General features: G+C 47.9%; 1 protein-coding gene across 6 annotated transcripts in view; it reads right to left on the bottom strand.

The window, feature by feature from the left end:
- The window catches only part of PFKFB1 (6-phosphofructo-2-kinase/fructose-2,6-biphosphatase 1), a 193,397-nt gene that overhangs the window by 93,137 nt on the left and 79,902 nt on the right, over window positions 1-20,358 (bottom strand). For all 6 annotated transcript variants that reach the window (XM_085629835.1, XM_085629838.1, XM_085629836.1 and 3 more), the window contains exons 2-3: window positions 9,508-9,633; window positions 8,667-8,763 (exon numbers count right to left, since the gene is read on the bottom strand). In XM_085629835.1, the coding sequence (XP_085485961.1) occupies window positions 8,667-8,763; window positions 9,508-9,633 (223 nt within the window). The remainder of the gene's footprint in view (window positions 1-8,666; window positions 8,764-9,507; window positions 9,634-20,358) is intronic.

The following is a 20,358-nucleotide window of genomic DNA, read 5'->3' as shown; positions in this document are numbered from 1 at the left end:
ACTATCTAATACTTACCTTAAATGCAATTTAATATTATGCGTTGTAATGGTATGCGTTGTAAAGGTAGTATGCGTTGTAATGGAATGCGTTGTAAAGGTAGTTTTTAAAAATGCGTTGTAGTGTCATGCGTTGTAATGGAATGCGTTGTAATGGATTTTGCATTGTAAAAAATGCGTTGTAAGTGCATGCGTTGTAAAAGTGTGCGTTGTAACGACATACATCCGGTCACTAGGGGTGGAGGGTGAGTAGTACGTACAGAGCCTTTCACCTTGATTGCTGGTGGTGAACGAGCTGTACATGGATGGTGCATGTGGTCACTTTGGGTGGATGGTGAGTGGTGCGTACAGGGCCTTTCACCTCGATTGCTGGTGGTGAGCGAGCTGTACATAGATGGTGCATGTGCTCACTAGGGGTGGATGGTGAGTGGTGCATACAGGGCCTTTCATCTCGATTGCTGGTGGTGAGCGAGCTGTACATAGATGGTACATGTGGTCACTAGGGGTGGATGGTGAGTGGTGCGTACAGAGCCTTTCACCTCGATTACTGGTGGTGAGCGAGCTGTACATAGATGGTGCATGTGGTCACTAGCGGTGGATGGTGAGTGGTGCATACAGGGCCTTTCACCTCGATTGCTGGTGGTGAGCGAGCTGTACATAGATGGTGCATGTGGTCACTAGGGGTGGATGGTGAGTGGTGTGTACAGGGCCTTTCACCTCGATTGCTGGCGGTGAACGAGCTGTACACGGATGGTACCCATCCCCACTAGGGGTGGATGGTGAGTGGTGTGTACAGGGTGTGAGCCTTTCACCTCTAGGGCTGATGGTGAACGAGCTGTACACGGATGGTGCCTGCCGTCACTAGGGGTGGATGGTAAGTGGTGTGTACAGGGTCAGGCCTTTCACCTCTAAAGGCTGATGGTGAACGAGCTGTAAACGGATGGTGCCTGCCGTCGCTAGGGGTGGATGGTAAGTGGTGTGTACAGGGTCAGGCCTTTCACCTCTACAGCTGATGCTGAACGAGCTGTACACGGATAGTGCCCATCCCCACTAGGGGTGGATGGTGAGTGGTGTGTGCAGGGTGTGAGCCTTTCACCTCTATTGCCAGTGGCGGCTCCTCCACAATGGCGGCGGAGCCTCACCCCACTGGCTCAGTGCCAGCAGGTGAAAAACAGAACGATTACCTATAATAGTTTTATTTTTCATTTGCTGAGTCGTGTGTGCAGAGAGGGGTGGGGCCAGGACATGAGAGGGGGAGGAGGTGTGCTCATGTGTGTTTGGCCGGCCGTCTCAGGCCGGCTAAACACATATGCGCTCTTAGGTTTCTCCAGCCGGGCTGTATGGAATAGCAGAGACTCCCTGGTCTGAGCAGAGGGTCACAGCAGCCCGCTCAGGCCAATCTCCGCGCTGCCCTCATAGCATGAGAGCAGCGCAAGAATTGCACAGGGGGTCTAATGCTGCTGGGACCAAGAAAACCAAGGCGCGACTTGGGAGGCATGGCGGCTCCAGGGATGTGTTTTTATTTTATTTTTTTATTCGTAACCAACCCCCTCGTGCCCTCCCCCTCCCGCGCTCACGACCCCCCTCCACCCGCCCCACCACCTCTTCATTGTGTCGGCTGCTGCGGTCTATTGCTGGTGGTGAACGAGCTGTACACAGATGGACCCTATTGTCACTAGGGGTGGATGGTGAGTGGTGCATACAGGGTAAGGCCTTTCACCTCTAAGGCTGCTGGTGAACGAGCTGTACAAGGATGGTGCCTGTCGTCACTAGGGGTAGATAACTAGTGGTGCGTACAAGGTTAGGACCTTTCACCTCTATTCCTGGTGGTGAACGAGCTGTACACGGATGGTGCCTCTCATCACTAGGGGTGGATGGTGAGTGCTGAATATAGGGTCAGAGCTTTCCACCTCTAATGTTGGTGGTGAACGAGCTGTACATGGGATGGACCCTGTCGTCACTAGGGGTGGATGGGGTGTGCTGTGTACATGGTCAGAGCCTTCCACCTCTATGGCTGGTTGTTAGAATTGGGGATCTCTGGTTGGCACAGGTAGGGACTTGTGTCAAGCAGGGACCCTCAACTCCAGTCAGGGTAAGGGGTTACGCTCTAACAATAACCACTGCTCACCCTCTAGGTAGCTTGGCGCAAGCAGACAAGGCTTATCTCAGGGCGCAATGGTTAAGCATTTGTGACCACATACTGTAATTCAATGGCAACCCCACAAATGGACTCCACACTGGATTTATCAAAAATACTTTTTTTATATAATCAGATTTATCACAAGACCCAATAACGATATACAGGCCCACAATACTTATTGACATTAAGCAGTTCTTGGTTAAAGCGTATTTCAATAGTTCTGTGCGCTTTGCTCTTTTCGTACGGTTCGTACGGGGCTGGAAAGGTGCTTACGAGCGGGGCTCACAAGCATTGCAGACACTCCGGGCGAAGCGTACACCCTGCGGTGCTCACGAGCGGGGCCCACAAGCGTTGCAGACGCTCCGGGCGAAGCGTACACCCTGTGGTGCTCACGAGCGGGGCTCACAAGCGTTGCAGACGCTCCGGGCGATGCGTACACCCTGCGGTGCTTACGAACAGGGCTCACACAATGCTGCAGGCACTCCGGTGCGGAGCATACACCTTACGGTGCGAAGTGGACACAGTACCTTATCTTTGAAAGTTCGTCACGGACGATGCGTTGAATCCCAGCGCGTTGTACGGTGCGATGTCCTCCTGTTGCGGTGCGAGCTACGGCTCGTAGGGGGCCTCAGTCACGATGCTCGAGGGGACGGTGCGGAGGTACGGTGCGCTGGCTCTTCGTTGCGGCGTACGAGCCGTACCTTGAGATCGGCGCCTTTCTTTCAGTGTGGTGCGAAGCAGGCAGTACGCTCCGATGGTTAGCGACGTACCAACCACTCCACGCACCGCAGCCCATCCACAACAGGGGTAGGGGGCACGCTGAGCAGTACGATGCGAAGAGGGGGGCAATAGAAGTGCGGCACGAAGTCCTTCCTTCACGTTGCGAGCTACGGCTCGTAGGGGGGCCTTAGTCGCGTTTTTTGGGCCGGAAAGCTGGGCACAGGCTTGCCAGTCTACGCGCCGATCTAGGAGGCGCACACTTTTCTCGGCTTCAGCTTCACGGTGAGAATGGCGGTTCTCAAGGGGGGTGAAGTCCACTGGTCCTGGGACTTCGTTCAGGGGGCAAGCTCAGTCACAAGCCCTTGGAGATCTTAAACAGTACAAGTTGAAGTAAAGTTTATCAGCAATCTTTCTCCTCTCCTTCAGCAGCAAGGCAACCGCTGCAGGCCAATCCCCCAGGTCAGGGACAGTACTCCTCCTACAGCTTTCCCGGTTCCTTCCCCTCAGGCAGAGGTTCGTCTTGTAGCAGGATCTGATTTCTTAGGAGCAGGGCTCCTATACTTATACTACATTTATTTTGTTCTTGCAGGCCAGGGGGGCCCTTGTCTAGTTCGGTCTGGTTTCTGAGCACTTTGTTGACATGATGCAGGCTTCTGCTTTCAGTGTGCAGGGCAGAGACATCAGATGCTCCACGGGGGGTGGAGCCAGCATTGTGGTGGCAGAGCACAGCCCTATTCAGAGTCCAGGTGCACTCCTACCACCCATCCTGGTGTAATCTTCCTGTTCACCACCTGGCTGCCCAGACTGTCTCTTGGAATTCCCCAGCCCTGTCACTCACACAAACCAGACAGCAGATACACATCAGAGCAGAGGCGGGCTGAAATGGTTAGGCAAGCAAATGCCAACTTTCTAAAAGTGGCGTTTGCAAACACAGAACATTAAAATAAACCTTGCTAACAGATGTATTTTATTATTCTGAGTTCAGGCATACTAAACTCGATTTTCTGCCATGTTCCCTGGGTCTGTTAGGATCATAGGATGTAACAATTCTAACAGCCCATTGTGGCCTATGGAGAACAGGTAGCCTTACAATAGTGAAAAACGAAAATGGCTGTAATTCACTATTAGGACATGCCACACACATCAGGGCTTGTCCTACCTTATGCTTACAATGCACCCTGCCCTTGGGCCTACCATAGGGGTGACTAATATGAAGTTAAAGGAAGGTTTAGGGACTAGCAAGTGGGTGCACTTGCCCAGTCAGCATGACAGTACCAGACTGCACGCAGGTTATGCAATGGCAGACCTTAGACCCATTTTACAAGGCTGCTTCTGTGGGTGGCACAACCAGTGCTGCAAGCCCACCAGCATCATTTGTATTTACAAGCCCTGGCACTCCTGATGCACTTTACTGGGGTCTGACAGTAAACCAAATAAGCCAAACATGGAAACCAATCAATATATACATTTTATATAGGGAGCACTTGCACTGTGGCACTGGTTGGCAGTGGCACAGTGCTCTGAGCAGCCAACACCAGCAAAACACATGAGGCACAGCAACAAAAAGTGGAAGGGAGACTCACGCCAAGGTGCCAGGTCTAACACTAGTGGTGAAAGAGCTGCACACAGACGGCGCCTCCCATCACAAGGGGTGTATGGTGAGTGGTGCCTCCAAGGCTGGTGGTGAACGAGCTGTACACGGATGGTGCCTACCATCACTAGGGTTGGATGGGGAGTGGCGCGTACAGAGTCAAAGCCTTCCACCTCTAAGGCTGGTGATGAACGAGGTGTACACAGATGGTTCCTACCATCACTAGGGGTGGATGGGGAGTGGTGCGTACAGAGTCAAAGCCTTCCACCTCCAAGGCTGGTGGTGAACGAGCTGTACACGGATGGTGCCTCCCATCACTAGGGGTGGATGGTGAGTGCTGAATATAGGGTCACAGCTTTCCACCTCTATTGTTGGTGGTGAACGAGCTGTACACGGAAGACCTTGTCGTCAACAGGGATCGTCTCTAGAGCTGGATGGAAAATGATTTTCGCAGCCTCCCATCTCTCGGGCACAGGTATGAAGTGGGCAGCAACCGAGAGATTCTCAGCAGCACTTTCACAGAACTCTAACTCTGCTCTGCAGAGCATCATCAGCAGGCACTCTGCTCACATGCACTCTGTTACACCCTCCCCCGTCTGCATATAACATCCCCCGGAGTTCTCTGTCTGATCATATCTGATGGCCTCTTGCAGCCTGTCTTCGGTCAGCCTTCCTTGCTTGACCTATCCTGGTAAGGAGAGGGTCCCTCTGTCACCGGCACTGAGTGCTTTGAACACTGAAGACCGTAGGATAGAGACACACTTGGAAGATATCAGAGGCCAGGTGTACAAAACTTTTTTCAGGCCCCAAACAGCCTGAGTTGCAGAATCCGGTGTTTTGCGACTGGAAAAAGCATTTTTCTATGTAAAATGTCTATTTTGTGATACGGTAACCTATTACCGAATCCCAATTGTATTAAGGGCGTCCCTTCCTAATAGCAACTCGCACTGGTATGTGTAAATGTTTTGCGACCAAAATGCAGTTGCAAAACATTTGCATTTTACCGCCTACGTAATGTAGGTGGTAACCCATACGCAAATGGGATGGAATCTGTAGAAACATGCAGAAAGATTTTAGCTTTTCTCTAACAGTCTAAGGAGAGCAAAAAATAAACATGTTTTTCTGCTTGTCACTGTAAGCTAAAAAAATAGAGCAGAAGAAAGAAAAGAAACATTTCGCTTTTGTTGATTTAAAAGCTGCTTCAATTATGCTCCTTGGTGACCTGCCTGTCATCTGGGCTGCTGGCAGCAGGCTGTGCGACCTCAGAGCTCGACTGTGAGAACTTATAATAGGTGAGTTACATCTTTTCTTTAAAATCGGCGACTAGGTGCATCAAGAGAAATTAGATACTGGCATTTATACAGGGACTAACAGAATCCCATATAATATAACATGATATATAATATGATATGATATAAATATAGTATAATAAAATATGATATAGTATAATACATAATATAATATGATATCATATAGTATAACATGGTATAATATCATATGATATAATATGATAGAATATATAATATAATGTGACATGATATAATATAATATTGTATTGTGATTGTAATTGCATTTATATGGCGCTTACTACCCCCTACGAGGCGTCAAAGCGCTTTTTGGCTAGTAGCACGCTACTCCAGACCCCATACAGAATTAGTGGTGAATTAGTATAGTGAAGTATGAAAGTGATCTGAGTGGTGGATATGTTAATGATTTATATTGAGAAGGCTGGCAGAGGGATAGAAGAGGGAAAAAGGTTAGTATTTATATAGCGCTTGCTATCCTTGGTGGGGTACTGAAGTGCTTTTTTAGGGAGTAGCACGCTACTCCGCAACCCATAAGGGATTAGTGGTGAATTAGTACAGTGAGATATGAAATTAATTTGAGCAGTGGATATGTTTTTCTGTTATTTGGCTTCAGAAGGATAGTGAGGGGATAGAAGAGGGAAAAAGGTTTACATTTATGTAGCGCTTGCTACCCCTGATGGGGGTTCTGAAGCATTTTTTTGGGGTGAGTCGCAAACTACTCCGGAACCCATAAAAAGATTAGTGGAGTATAGTGAAATATGAAATTAATTTGATTGGTGGACATGTTAGTCTGTTATTTGGATTGGAAAGGATAGTGGTGGGATAGAAGAGGGAAGGATTTAGAAATCTTGTTTTTTGTTTTTGTTTTGAAGCTCGCAGCAGTAGGAGGAAGCTTGGGATGAGTAAAAGATCTGTGGAGGGGAAGAGTCAGAAGGAAGGGTTTAGAAAGGTTTGTTTTGGGGGATCGGTATAGTAAAAGCGGTATGAGATGATGCAAGGAGGGTTGGAGGAGGTTAACGTCTAGAAAGGGTTATTTTAGGGCTCATAGTAGGGGTATGAGGTTTGGGATGAATGAGAGAGTGGATGTAGAGGATATATTGATAGATGTATAGGGTGAGAAGTAGGGTAGTGCATTGGAAAGAGTAGTATAAAGAAGTTTGAGATGAGTCAGAGAGTTGAGGTAGAGGATATATTGAGAGAGGTATAGGGTACTGCATTGGATATGCGGAATTGGGAGAAAGTAATAAATGTATAGATCCATGTGTACATGGAAAGTACATTGATGCATAAAGGAAGTAAGTATAAGTAGATTAAAGATATTGATAGAGGTATAGGGTGAGAAGTAGGGTAGTGCATTGGAAAGAGTTGTAGAAAGAGGTTTGAGATGAGTCAGAGAGTTGAGGTAGAGGATATATTGAGAGAGGTATAGGGTGAGACATAGGGTGGTGCATTGGATATGCTGAATTAGAGTGAAAAGCAATAAATATATAGATCCAAGTACATGGAAGGTATTTAGACGCATAAAGGAAGTAAGTATATGTAGAGTAAAGATGCATTCAATAAACTCCAGATTTCAAGTGTTGTTGTATTTAAAATGTGATATAATATAACGATGCGCCTGACTTGTCTGTCATCGCTGAAGGATGCAGAGCACAGGTTTGACTTCAAGATCTTTAAAGCCCGGAGAGATAAACTGATTTTTTGTTTGTAAAGCAAAGAGCAGGGCATGAATCTTTTGTAAGTGGAGAAAACCATGTTGTTTTCCATAAACATGACTTGAAGTACCGCGTTTCAAGAAAATTACCACCAACAAGGGCTCCTTCTCTGGTAACGCCCCGGATCAGGAACATCCTGCCAGCCCTCACTTTAAAAGAACCTTCTATGGAAACGGTCATGAGAAGTCGTCCAACCTCGAACACGAGGCGCAGGAGAATGCGCCAACATTAATGCCACATGGACCTTATGGGGTATCTTTTATGTTTGCCTACTGATCCCCGCTGTGTACCTCCTTTACTACTTACTACACTATCCACATACCTCCTTCTCCACACAGACCCTAAATGTTTAGACACTCTTTCTCCAGAAGGCTCCGTAACCAGACATTTTCACATTCAACTGTCCATCACCAGCTGTGTTCCCTACCCCCCCCCCCGCCCTCTGGACTTTTCATATCTGGCCACGTCCCTCTACTTTACATCTGACCTATATTTTACAATCTTACCTTTATCAGCAGCCTTGATGTAAATATCAACTACGAGCCACACTTAGCATCTATTCACTTAGAGATTGAAACACACACCTCCTGGTGGACTTAATCCTGAAGAGGAATCGCGAGGGCTTCAAATGTATGTCATTCCTCCAGTGCCTCGTGTAGTGCTTCTTACACATCTTCCAGCAGTCTAGGAGCGCTGCTGAACATTCCAATAATAGAGCCAGGTGCTGCTGTTCATTAGGGTTGAGGTTTAATGGGAAAAACCTTCCAATTTGATGGTCTTTCCTCTATGACACTTGTATTGATTTGAAAGATTTAGTGAACGTAAGCACGGTTCAGGCAGCTAGTCGGCTGTCCCAGATGATGAGGTATTTACATTTGGATTCAGCTGGAAGGATTGGGGACACCCTATGTTCTTTTGGTGTTGTTTATTCGTTGATTCATTGTGAGCAAGCAAGGATCCTGTTGTTGCTACTGTTTCGAAAGGAAGAGGTAATTTAGGGGATTAAGAGATCGAACAGGCGTGGCAAGGACATTTAGCGTCTGTTTATGGAAGCTAGAGAAGCTGTCATATATAATCATTATTGTTTATGGGCTCAACATGTGAGTGTGTAAATATTTGATGAGGATGTTGTCACCTGTGTACAGTAACTGCTGGAGATGAACTTAGCCACAAAGAGAAAGAAAAGAAAGACTCACTTCCGGATTTTCATGGCTTCCTCGTTGTCCTCGCGGAAGAATTCGAAGCTCTTGTATGTACGGACAGCTTCCCGGCGGTATTGCCCCACATTAAACACTGACAGGGAGTAAAAAAACACACACGTCACACAACTATTGCCCACCTTTGTGAACAGAATTAAAAGTGGAGCATTGAAAGGTACAAGGTCTCCTGATGCACACGCCTTGGACATCATACGAGAAGTACCTGCACCAACATCTCAGCCACCCTTCAACCTCCCTGTGTGACATACCCAGTCCGATGGGATCCAAGAGCGACAGAAGCCCCACAAAGGTCTCACTCTATGAGTGACGGGCACGCACTGGGTGAACATCTCACACCATGAAGCCGGTCTGAGGGCATTGGTGAAAGTCTCAAATGTCTGAAGCCTCCAGACTCCCACAATTACTGAAAGTCTCACACAAGGGGTCTCACGCCTGGAATGAACGTTTCTCCCCATGACTGATGGGCACACCATGAATAAAGCCTCCATGCTAAGGGTGACACCCGCCCTCCTTTGACAGAGGTCTCACACTGTGAGCCAAGGACCCACGCCATGAGTGAAGGCCCCTCTAGGAGTGAGGGATTCCTTATGTACATATCTATACACTGACACTGTTAGTAAAGGTTTTTCACCATGAATGAGTCTCCAGCCGCAAGCTGAAGGACTCCCGCCACGGATGACAAACTCACACTATGGTTAAAGGTCTCACACTGTGAGTTAAGGTCACCACCACTCTGTGTCCAGGGAGCAGCTACATAAAGAGGCCTTGACCCTCGGTGCAGGGCCCAGAGACACACACACATCATGGAAGTCCTTACCTTTGGTGGGGGTTCCGATCCAGTTGAGGTAGCGGGTGAGTTTCTTGGAGATGTAGGTCTTCCCTCGGGCCGGCAGCCCCACCATGACCACCATGGTGGGGGAGTTGGTGAACTGCGGGATGGAGGCTGCGGGAGGAAGAGAGGAAACCCCGGTGAGAGTGGTCACAGTGGCAGAATCCAACTGCATTTATGATTTTATTATTATCGAGTTTACGGTCCCTAGGGAAGGGCCTGTTTGTAGAGCTGGAATGCAGTCTACATTTCATGGTCACAGGTTCAAATCCTGGTGAGTCCACTCAGCCTTTCATCCTTCTAAGGTCAATAAAATGAGTACCATTCAGTTGGGTAACAATAAACATCTGTTATTCAGCGCCACGATACCCTTCTGGGTGAAAGTGCGCTTTACAAATACACGTTATGTTGTGTTACATTTCAGGGGTCTCCCTGGCCTCTCTCTTCGTGCCTGCCCTACTCTGGATTGGGTGAGGCTGTGTCATGGAGCTGATCGCAGTTTATGGCTGAGCACCAGGAGCGTCGCCGGGAATGCTAAGCTAAGGAGAAACCATTGTGGAGAGGCCGCATCACTCTTATTCCATCACTTTGTGGTCCTTTTCTTTACTCTTAGGACTCAAAAAGCAAAGCTTTGGGCTCTTCTGCAGGTGTGAATCTGTGAAGGAGAGGGATGCAGCGGGAGCCCTCTCACAGCCCCCTCCGTTGTTAAGTGTTGTCTAATGATATGCCTGTGCTGGGTGCCGGGACATGTGTCACCTGCCCTAGGAGGGTGCCGGACATGTGCCATCTGCCCTAGGAGGGTGCTGGACATGTGCCACCCGCCCTAGGAGGGTGCAGGACATGTGCCACCCACCCTAGGAGGGTGCTGGACATGTGCCACCCACCCTAGGAGGGTGCTGGGCATGTGCTACCCACCCCAGGAGGGTGCCGGACATGTGCCACCTGCCCGAGGAGGGTGCTGGACATGTGCCACCCACCCCAGGAGGGGGCAGGACATGTGCCACCCACCCTAGGAGAGTGCAGGACATATGCCACCCACCCTAGGAGGGCGCTGGACATGTGCCACCCACCCTAGGAGAGTGCTGGACATGTGCCACCCGCCCTAGGAGGGTGCAGGACATGTGCCACCCACCCTAGGAGGGTGCTGGACATGTGCCACCCATCCTAGGAGGGCGCTGGACATGTGCCACCCATCCTAGGAGGGCGCTGGACATGTGCCGCCCACCCTAGGAGGGTGCTGGACATGTGCTACCCGCCCCAGGAGGGGGCCGGACATGTGCCACCCACCCGAGGAGGGTGCTGGACATGTGCCACCCGCCCCAGGAGGGTGCAGGACATGTGCCACCCACCCTAGGAGAGTGCAGGACATATGCCACCCACCCTAGGAGGGTGCTGGACATGTGCCACCTACCCTAGGAGGGTGCTGGACATGTGCCACCTGCCGCAGGAGGGTGCAGGACGTGTGCCACCCGCCCCAGAATAGTTTGAATATACGATCATTTAGAGAAGCTGTAATCACCTGGCTCGGCGGGATCTCAATTCCCCTAGTATGCAGGGGGGGGGGAAACTTTTAAATGTGTATGTAAAGGAAATTGGTTGAAACTCTGTAGAGAGCGAAAACGATTTTTTTTTTAACTAACGGACAACCAGAAAATCTCGAAGAGTTAAAGGCCGTTTAATAACAAGGATGTTAGAAAGACATGATCTTTTTAAACCTTCGTTTAAAAATGAAATTTTAAATATTGAACGCACAAAAGTACCTTATAGATTAACTTGGTAAGATGCTGCCAATGCTTTTGTGTGCTTATGTGTAGTGGCGCTATTCAAAGAAAGGTGTGCACGCGAGGACGAACCGGTGCTGATGGCTCACTGCACACGGAACCTGACTTCTTAGTCAAATTTTGAAATCCCTATTAAGGATCAGCCCATTGGAGGCAGATTTCAGTCTCCTCGTCTCTCCAGGATCCCCCCAGTCTTACCACTGAGAGGTTTCTCTAATACAGACTTTTGAATCACAACACGGACCAGACCTTTCGTTGACGCAAATTCAGTTACATTAACTTTTCTTGCCCTAAAGAAGCCCATGTCTGGGCGAAACGTGTTGTCTGTATTGCACCTTGAGCACATCACGAATAAAAATAAAGAAATACAAGCAATGACGTGGACTCATTAATTTTTCGTACTGGATATATATATCTACTGCAGATAAATTCCTATGAATATTGCCTCTCTTACCCCTGTGAACACCACCAATACTAGTACAACACTAGTATGACCATCACAATACTAAGCCACAATCATCAATACCACGAACACCAAACTACCACCGCCACCACCAATACTAGTACAACACAGGCACCACCACCAAAATACTAAACAACAATCATCAATACCACCAACACCAAACTACCACCGCCACCACCAATACTAGTACAACACAGGCACCACCACCAAAATACTAAACAACAATCATCAATACCACCAACACCAAACTACCACCTCCACCACCAATACTAGTACAACACAAGTACCACCACCAAAATACTAAACCACAATCATCAATACCACGAACACCAAACTACCACCGCCACCACCAATACTAGTACAACACAGGCACCACCACCAAAATACTAAACAACAATCATCAATACCACCAACACCAAACTACCACCGCCACCACCAATACTAGTACAACACAGGTACCACCACCAAAATACTAAACAACAATCATCAATACCACCAACACCAAACTACCACCGCCACCACAAATACTAGTACAACACAGGTACCACCACCAAAATACTAAACAACAATCATCAATACCACCAACACCAAACTACCACCGCCACCACCAATACTAGTACAACACAGGTACCACCACCAAAATACTAAACAACAATCATCAATACCACCAACACCAAACTACCACCGCCACCTCTACCAACACGACCACCACCTCTACCACGGGCTGGCAAGGCAAGGCAAGGAAGTCTTATTTAATTTGCAATCGCACTGAAATTATTTTCTGCATGCCTGTGTTTGCGTGCGTTCTCACATTAAAGCCAAACCTTATGGCTTTGGTAGTGCGTGCCGGTGCTTGTTAGCAATCATACATGTGTGTGGCATATACATACACATTTGTAATTGTACTGATATACCGCTTACTACCCCTGACGAAGCGTTGAAGCGCTTTTCTGCGAGTAGCATGCTACACTGGAACCCAAAGGTGGACTAGTATGGAGAAATCTAAATTGTTGTTCGGAGTGGCAGACTTGTGAGTCTGCAGGGCCGGCTTTAGCACTGGTGGCGCCCTGTGCGAAAATGTTTGTTGGCGCCCCCAACAGACTTCCTCACTACCACCCTTTAACAGTGCCCCCCTCAACTCTCCATAACCACTCTCTCTCAGATGTATCTAATTAGTTATATAGCACCTCCTATACCAGTGTAGGGTGTCAGAGTACATTACATCCCACACACATTACACAGAGACAATCAATCATAGGTGTGTAAATCAGTGTATATTACATAAGACAGAAGACTACAAGGTGAGTCACATGACATACATACTGGTAGACAGTATAGTTTGAGTGCTTGGTCTGGAGAAGCACAGACTCAGAATTTAAAACATAACCCCATGGTATACTGTTACATTTAATAATAAGGATTTTTTTTTACTGAAATGAACCCTTTTTGAAACATTAGAATAATGAAAGACAGAGATAAAAATGATAATGGTCTAATCTATACCGTGCAGTTTGCATGCAGCTCTTTGACAGTTATTAGCTCACTGTGCCATGTTAGGATTTTAACATCGACACTGCTAATAACAAAAGAATCTGTCTGACGAAAGCACTGACCCATTTAAACTATCTGCACTTTGTGATCTGCATGGCACACATTCTTTGCAGCAGGCACATTAACCCTCAGTGCTACCATAAAATGAGTTATAACTTCCACTAGACAAAACTCCTTCTCTCTCCAGGAAGAACATTAATCACTGTAGTTATGTTGTACGAAAATGGCCGGAGGCCAGCAATGCAGCAGGAGGTGCTTTTAAAACTATAAAACACTTATAAACAGGGCGCCCCCTCGAGTAGTCATCACCCGGTGCGGTGGCACCGGTCGCACCGCCCTAGAGCCGGCCCTGTGAGTCTGTTGGCTGGATTAACAGGATAAAGGAGGGATAGAGAAGGGAAGAGAGTTTGGAAAGGATTGTTTGGGAGTTCATAATAGTAAAGAGGTTTGGGAGGAGTCAGAGAGCCTGTTATTAGGATGAGTAAATACAAAGAAGTGGAAACGTGCACTGTGTCCCGAGGGAAGAGAACACAAAGAAAGAGGAGACCCGAATGCTGGAGGTAATCAAGAGTTGTGTGCTTCACAAACAAACAACAGAAAGGTATCCTCATAGTACACAAGGCAGAATCTGCCCACATCTAAAACCGATTTAGATCAAGCAAGTTTGTCTGTTCTATTTTGTCGACCTTTCGACCTATGATGTCATGGTCTCAGTAAGGCAGGCTGGTGTAGTGAAAGAGCCACTCTTGTAGTCTGGCAGCCTATGATGACCTCCGACTGTCACCATTTTAACTGACTTTAGTGTGTTATATTACCTTAACCTTAATGTAGGATGGTCCTGCATATATCTGCTTCTCTTCTTTCCTGTAATCTTGCTGTCTTTCTTTGACATGGCTTCATGTCATCCTGCCTTCTGACTTTACCTTGCTTCAAACTTTTCTGTGTGCACAGTGGTGCTTGTAAGTTGTGTGGATGAGAATTATAGGTGCTGACTATTGCCTTTGACAGGGCCTCATGTCTGACTCTGCCTTGCTGCTGCGTGCACAGCCGTGCTTGAAAGTTGTTTGGGTTATTCACATTCAAGGTCTTGCTGTTTTCCTGAGCGATTGTTTTTGTTTAGTGTACCATGGAAGGCCTTGTGAGAGCTTCGTCAAGACAGAGGCTGGAAGAAGTGCGAATGGCGGAAGAGACTTGAGAGCTCCTTACTGCCATGGAGATGCTTGCTTGGAACTTGGCCAGTTCTGGTAAAATTCCTCTGGCGGTGGGAGGAGGTCTTTCACGAATCTTCTAGTGTGTTTATAGCTGAGGGTTGCAGGCTGAGAAACTGGGAGTTTGGATTCCGAGCGAGGGCAGATGTGTCTATCTCGGATTGAACCCTGGCTTGCTGAGCTCTGATCCCCGGCTGTAATTCCCCCAGTCAGAAGTGGGCAGTGTATGCACCAGGTGATGTATTGAGTTGTGTGGTTCTTTGATCATTGGAGGTGTTTTCTTTGTGGTGTGGGAGGTGCACATCCAGAGTACTCCTCTGCTCTCTATATGTGTATATCTTTCTGATCTCTTGCAGGACGTCCAGTGTACCTTATCTTATATCAGTTATTGCTTGTTTATTAATCAGTATTATAGTTTGCTCAGTTATTGATTCATGCCTTTAGATTATAAGTTTGCTACATATATCTGAATCTTATGCCTTTGGTATCTGAGACAGCTTTTGTTTAGAGAGTAAAATGTAATAAACCCCAAGCCTTATTCTTAAAGTGATTGAGTCTTTGCATTTTGTTAAATAAAACCCATTTTCAAAAAGTGCTTTTTGTTTTGTGTTGAAGTCTTGCTGTGCCAGGGGTGGTAAGACATGCTCAAAAGTGTATATTATTCAAAGGTGCAGTGGTATATTTGCCTCCCAGGTGGGAGTGCAGGGATTGGGTGTGGCCTATTGGTGAGAAGTCACATTCAAAATAGCTGGACAGTGGGACACCTCCCAGGACCCTGGTTTCTAACTAGTTGAATGACCCTAACACAGTGCTTAATTTGAGCCTGTGGTTTCCAGTGCTCGGCACCGAAACTTAATTGGCAGTACCGGTATTTAACTGTACGCACTGGCAAGTATGACAGCTGCCACATGGTGGCGCTGTTTGTATAAATTAGAGATGAGCAGAACAACACTTGTTTATTAATTCAGTATTCATTAAAAACAACAATTACCGCGCAGGCCAGTCTTACAGCTTTGGGGCCCGGCACAGTCTGAATTGTCACACTTGTAGGAGTGTGATGGTCAGTAGTTGCGTAGGGGCTGTCACTGGCAACGAGGGCAGTGGCAACGAGGTGCAGCGGTCTCCTGACTGGAGCCCTGGCACTCATTCAGCAGGGCCCTAACGTTTAATAAAAGCCTCGTGCATCGCACAGTGGTGCTCACCACAGGGGAAGGAGTTAAATTACAGTCACGAGTTCTGGAACCCGTGAGGCACAACTATTTCTGCAAGTAAAGCTAGTGAACCCATGTTATTAGCGCACCCCACACCACGAGCCTGTTTGATGACGTGTTGGAGCAATCTACATATGCATCATGGCGGGGGGAGGGCTATTCAACCATAACGTATGTCTGTGGGAGAAACTCTGCAGCCAACATTTCGACTGGAGAGCAATGGATCTAAAGCCGGCGGGTCGCGCGCGATGACAGATCCGTGGAGGCCCGCTGTGCCAGGGCGTGGAAAGTGACGTCACCTTCTGGGACTCTAGCAGGGATCCAATCAGTGATTCCGGGATCCTGGCTGAGAGGTAGAGACGGACTGGAGTGATATACAGGGGGCGGGGCGAGTCACAGGACAGAGGGGGTCACAGTCATTGAACAAGGGCGAGTGAACATGGTATAACATGGACAAATACCTCATCTACCCCTCTTACCCATACACAGGTGACTTGTGTATAAGCCTCTTTGACGGAGGCCTTCACCGCACGGCCCCAAAGGTCTCCAGAGTTACAAACCTTTCACATGTACAACCTCATGGTCAGTTTTGAGAACTAGTTAGAGCCTTTTACTTCAACAGCTGAATAATTCATGGTATCTACAGGGTTAAAGTCCCAGGTGGGTGGGAGTGGGTTACGTGGGGTACTGGGTCTTTCATATTTTGGGCTGGGTAGTCAATGGCTTGTTACGGGTTAAAGATCTTTTTAATTTGGGGGCTGGATAGTCAATGGCTTGTAAAGGTTTACAGAGCTTTTCATCTTTTAGGCTAGATGGTAAGTGGCTTGAAAAGGGTGACAGCGCCGTTTATCTTTTTAATTGGACGGTAAATGGTTTGTAAAGGTTACAGATCTTTTCATCTTTTTTTTTTTTTGTAAATTCTTTTTATTCAACAACTTGCACTGTATGACAATATCTTTACAGCATCGCAATATACGAACTGCCTTTGCACATTCCTAACCTTAGCATTCTGATGTTTCTAGACTTTCACTCCTTTCCCTGCTGTGTTCGTTAACTTTTTCAGTCTTTTCATGTCCACCCCTCTACTCCACGCCCCAACTACTCTTCTGCGTCGCTATCCTCTGAGTCCGTGGCAGTAGATTTAGGGGGTTTGCATATGTTCCCACGGTACTTATTCCATCCACCCCATATCTTTCCCCACTTTTTAGGGCATCTCCGATGAGTGTTCACTGACTTGGGCAATGTTGCGCTTAGCTATTGTCATTCCAAGCGTCACCCAATCTTGGGCAACCGCTGTCAGATATGTTGGGTCCCATATATTAAGTAGGCAACACCTGATCTTTTCATCTTTAGGGCTGGATGGTGCATGGTCCGGAGCTGATGGTCAGTGGTTTAAACTGAGCTACAGAGAACTTCCCCCGTGTGATTAGGTGGTCAGCGGTAGCACAGGCGTAGAGCCCCAAGGGTTGAATTGTTAAAGGTCCAACTGGGCAGCAGCCTTTCACCTCCTGCAGGGTAGGATAGTCCAGAGTTAAAGACGTCCAGCTCTGGTCTGGATGGACAGTGCTCTGTGCAGGGGTACAGGGCTGTGCCCCTCTGTATCTCGGTTGATAAAGTGTGTATGTACATTCTTAGAACCTTTCCCCTCAAGGGCTGACTTGTTAATGGCTTTTACTGAGAAGCAACCTTTCACCTCTAAAGCAGGGTAAGATAGTCCAGAGTTAAAGACGTCCAGCTCTGGTCTGGATGGACAGTGCTCTGTGCAGGGGTACAGGGCTGTGCCCCTCTGTATCTCGGTTGATAAAGTGTGTATGTACATTCTTAGAACCTTTCCCCTCAAGGGCTGACTTGTTAATGGCTTTTACTGGGAAGGAACCTTTCACCTCTAACGCAGGGTAAGATAGTCCAGAGTTAAAGACGCCTAGCGCTGGTCTGGATGGACAGTGCTCTTTGCAGAGTTACAGGGCTGTGCCCCTCTGTATCTCGGTTGATAAAGTGTGGATGTACATTTTTAGAACCTTTCCCCTCAATGGTTGACTTGTTAATGGGTTCTACTGGGAAGGAACCTTTCACCTCTAATGCAGGGTAAGATAGTACAGACTTAAAGACGTCCAGCTCTGGTCTGGATGGACCGTGTTCTGTGCAGGGTTACAGGCCTGTGTCCCTCGGTATCTGAATTGATAAAGTCTGTACAGGCTTAGAAGCGTTTGCCCCGATGGCTGGATAGATAACGGCCTGTACGTGGTTAGGCCCTCTCATTGATAGGGTTTACTAGTGAATGGCGTGTAGAGAGTTAAAGCTGCCTTTTCACCTCTTGGTCTAATAGTGAATGGTCTATACTGGGTTACAGACTTTCACCTCTACGTTCAATATTTAATGGAACATACAGGGTTACAGCCTTTCACCTCTAGGTTCAACAGTGAATGGTCTGTACAGGGTTGCAGCCTTTCACCTCTAGGTTCAACAGTGAATGGTCTGTACAGGGTTGCAGCCTTTCACCTCTAAGGTTTAAGATTGAACGTTTGGTATAGGATTAGAACCTTTCACCTCTAGAGTTTAAGTTTGAATGCTCAGTATAGGGTTACAATCTTTCACCTCTAGGGTAAAGATTGAATGGTTGGTTTAGGGGTACAGCCTATCACCTGTTGGTTTGATTGTGAATACTCTGTAGAGGGTTACAGCATTTCACCTCTAGGTTTAATTTTGAGTGGTTTGCACAGTGTTACAGCCTTTCACCTCTAGAATTTATTAGAGAAGGATCTTTACAGGGTTAAAACCTTTCACTTCTAGGTTTAATAGTGAATGGTATGTACAGGGTTGCAGCCTTTCACCTCTAGGGATTAAAGACTGAATGGTCGATATAGGGTCACAGCCTTTCACCTGTTGGTTTAATTGTGAATACTCTGTACAGGGTTGCAGCCTTTCACCTCTAGGGATTAAGATGGAATGGTGGGTAAAGGGTTACAACCTTTCACCTCTAGAGTTTAAGATTGACTGCTCAGCATAGGGTTACAATCTTTCACCTCTAGAGTTTAAGATTAACTGCTCAGCATAGGATTACAATCTTTCACTTCTAGAGTTTAAGATTGCATGGTTGGTTTAGGGTTGCAGCCTATCACCTGTTGGTTTAATTGTTAATACTCTGTAGAGGGTTACAGCCTTTCACCACTAGGTTTAAAAGTTTACAATCTGTATAGGGTTACAACCTTTCATCTTTAGGTTAAATACTGAATGTTTGGGACAGGGTTACAGCCTTTCACCTCTAGGCTGAATAGTTAATAGGCTTAAACCATCTGTACATGGTTACAACCTTTCACATATAGGTTCAATAGGAAATGATATGTTATGAATATTTCTAGAGTGCATGTTCGCTGATTGGCTTCATGGCGCTATGGTAGCTGAAACAGAGCATGCATCAGATCGTTACTCATATAGCATGTTTTTAGGAGTTTCCTAAATGCAGTATACAGGAGGTGAACCTGATGCCGGGAGCCAGCACCATAAACCTTGAGCCACCCCTTACGCATGGGATGGGAATAGGGCAGAAACAAAGGTTGGACTGCCAGTCTGAAGCCATTTAAAAATAAGACACCCTGCCTAAAAGCTGGAGCGCTGTTCTACGGGCAGCCATAGTGAGGGGGTGATGGGACAATTACGAGGCTGATGGGTAGAGGGTTACAGCCTTTCACCTGTTGGTTTAATCGTGAATACTGTGTAGAGGGTTACAGCCTTTCACCTATATGGTTTAATATTGAATGGTCTGTAATGCTGACCAACATCCACCCCGTGGGCCTCCTGGATGCACTGATATCCCCTGGGAGCTCTCTGGTGGCCTCCTGAGGTCACCGCCCCTGGGAGCTCTCTGAGGGCCCCGGGATGCACTGATATCCCCTGGGAGCTCTCTGGTGGCCTCCTGAGGTCACTGCCCCTGGGAGCTCTCTGAGGGCCCCCTGGATGCACTGATATCCCCTGGGAGCTCTCTGGTGGGCTCCTGAGGTCACTGCCCCTGGGAGCTCTCTGAGGGCCCCCTGGATGCACTGATATCCCCTGGGAGCTCTCTGGTGGGCTCCTGAGGTCACTGCCCCTGGGAGCTCTCTGAGGGCCCCCTGGATGCACTGATATCCCCTGGGAGCTCTCTGGTGGGCTCCTGAGGTCACTGCCCCTGGGAGCTCTCTGAGGGCCCCGGGATGCACTGATATCCCCTTGGAGCTCTCTGAGGGCCCCGGGATGCATTGATATCCCCTTGGAGCTCTCTGGTGGCCTCCTGAGGTCACCGCCCCTGGGAGCTCTCTGAGGCCCCCCTGGATGCACTGATATCCCCTGGGAGCTCTCTGTGGACTCCTGAGGTCACCGCCCCTGGGAGCTCTCTGTGAGATCCCTGGATGCACTGATATCCCCTGGGAGCTCTCTGTGGACTCCTGAGGTCACCGCCCCTGGGAGCTCTCTGAGGGCCCCCTGGATGCACTGATATCCCCTGGGAGCTCTCTGGTGGGTTCCTGAGGTCACCGCCCCTGGGAGCTCTCTGAGGCCCCCCTGGATGCACTGATATCCCCTGGGAGCTCTCTGGTGGCCTCCTGAGGTCACCGCCCCTGGGAGCTCTCTGAGGGGCCCCTGGATGCACTGAT

The sequence above is a fragment of the Triturus cristatus genome, chromosome 10 (assembly GCF_964204655.1).
Source record: "Triturus cristatus chromosome 10, aTriCri1.1, whole genome shotgun sequence".
In the NCBI taxonomy this organism is placed as follows: Eukaryota; Metazoa; Chordata; class Amphibia; order Caudata; family Salamandridae; genus Triturus; species Triturus cristatus.
Note: the sequence above shows the minus strand (reverse complement) of the source record. Positions and strands in the feature narration are given on the sequence as shown.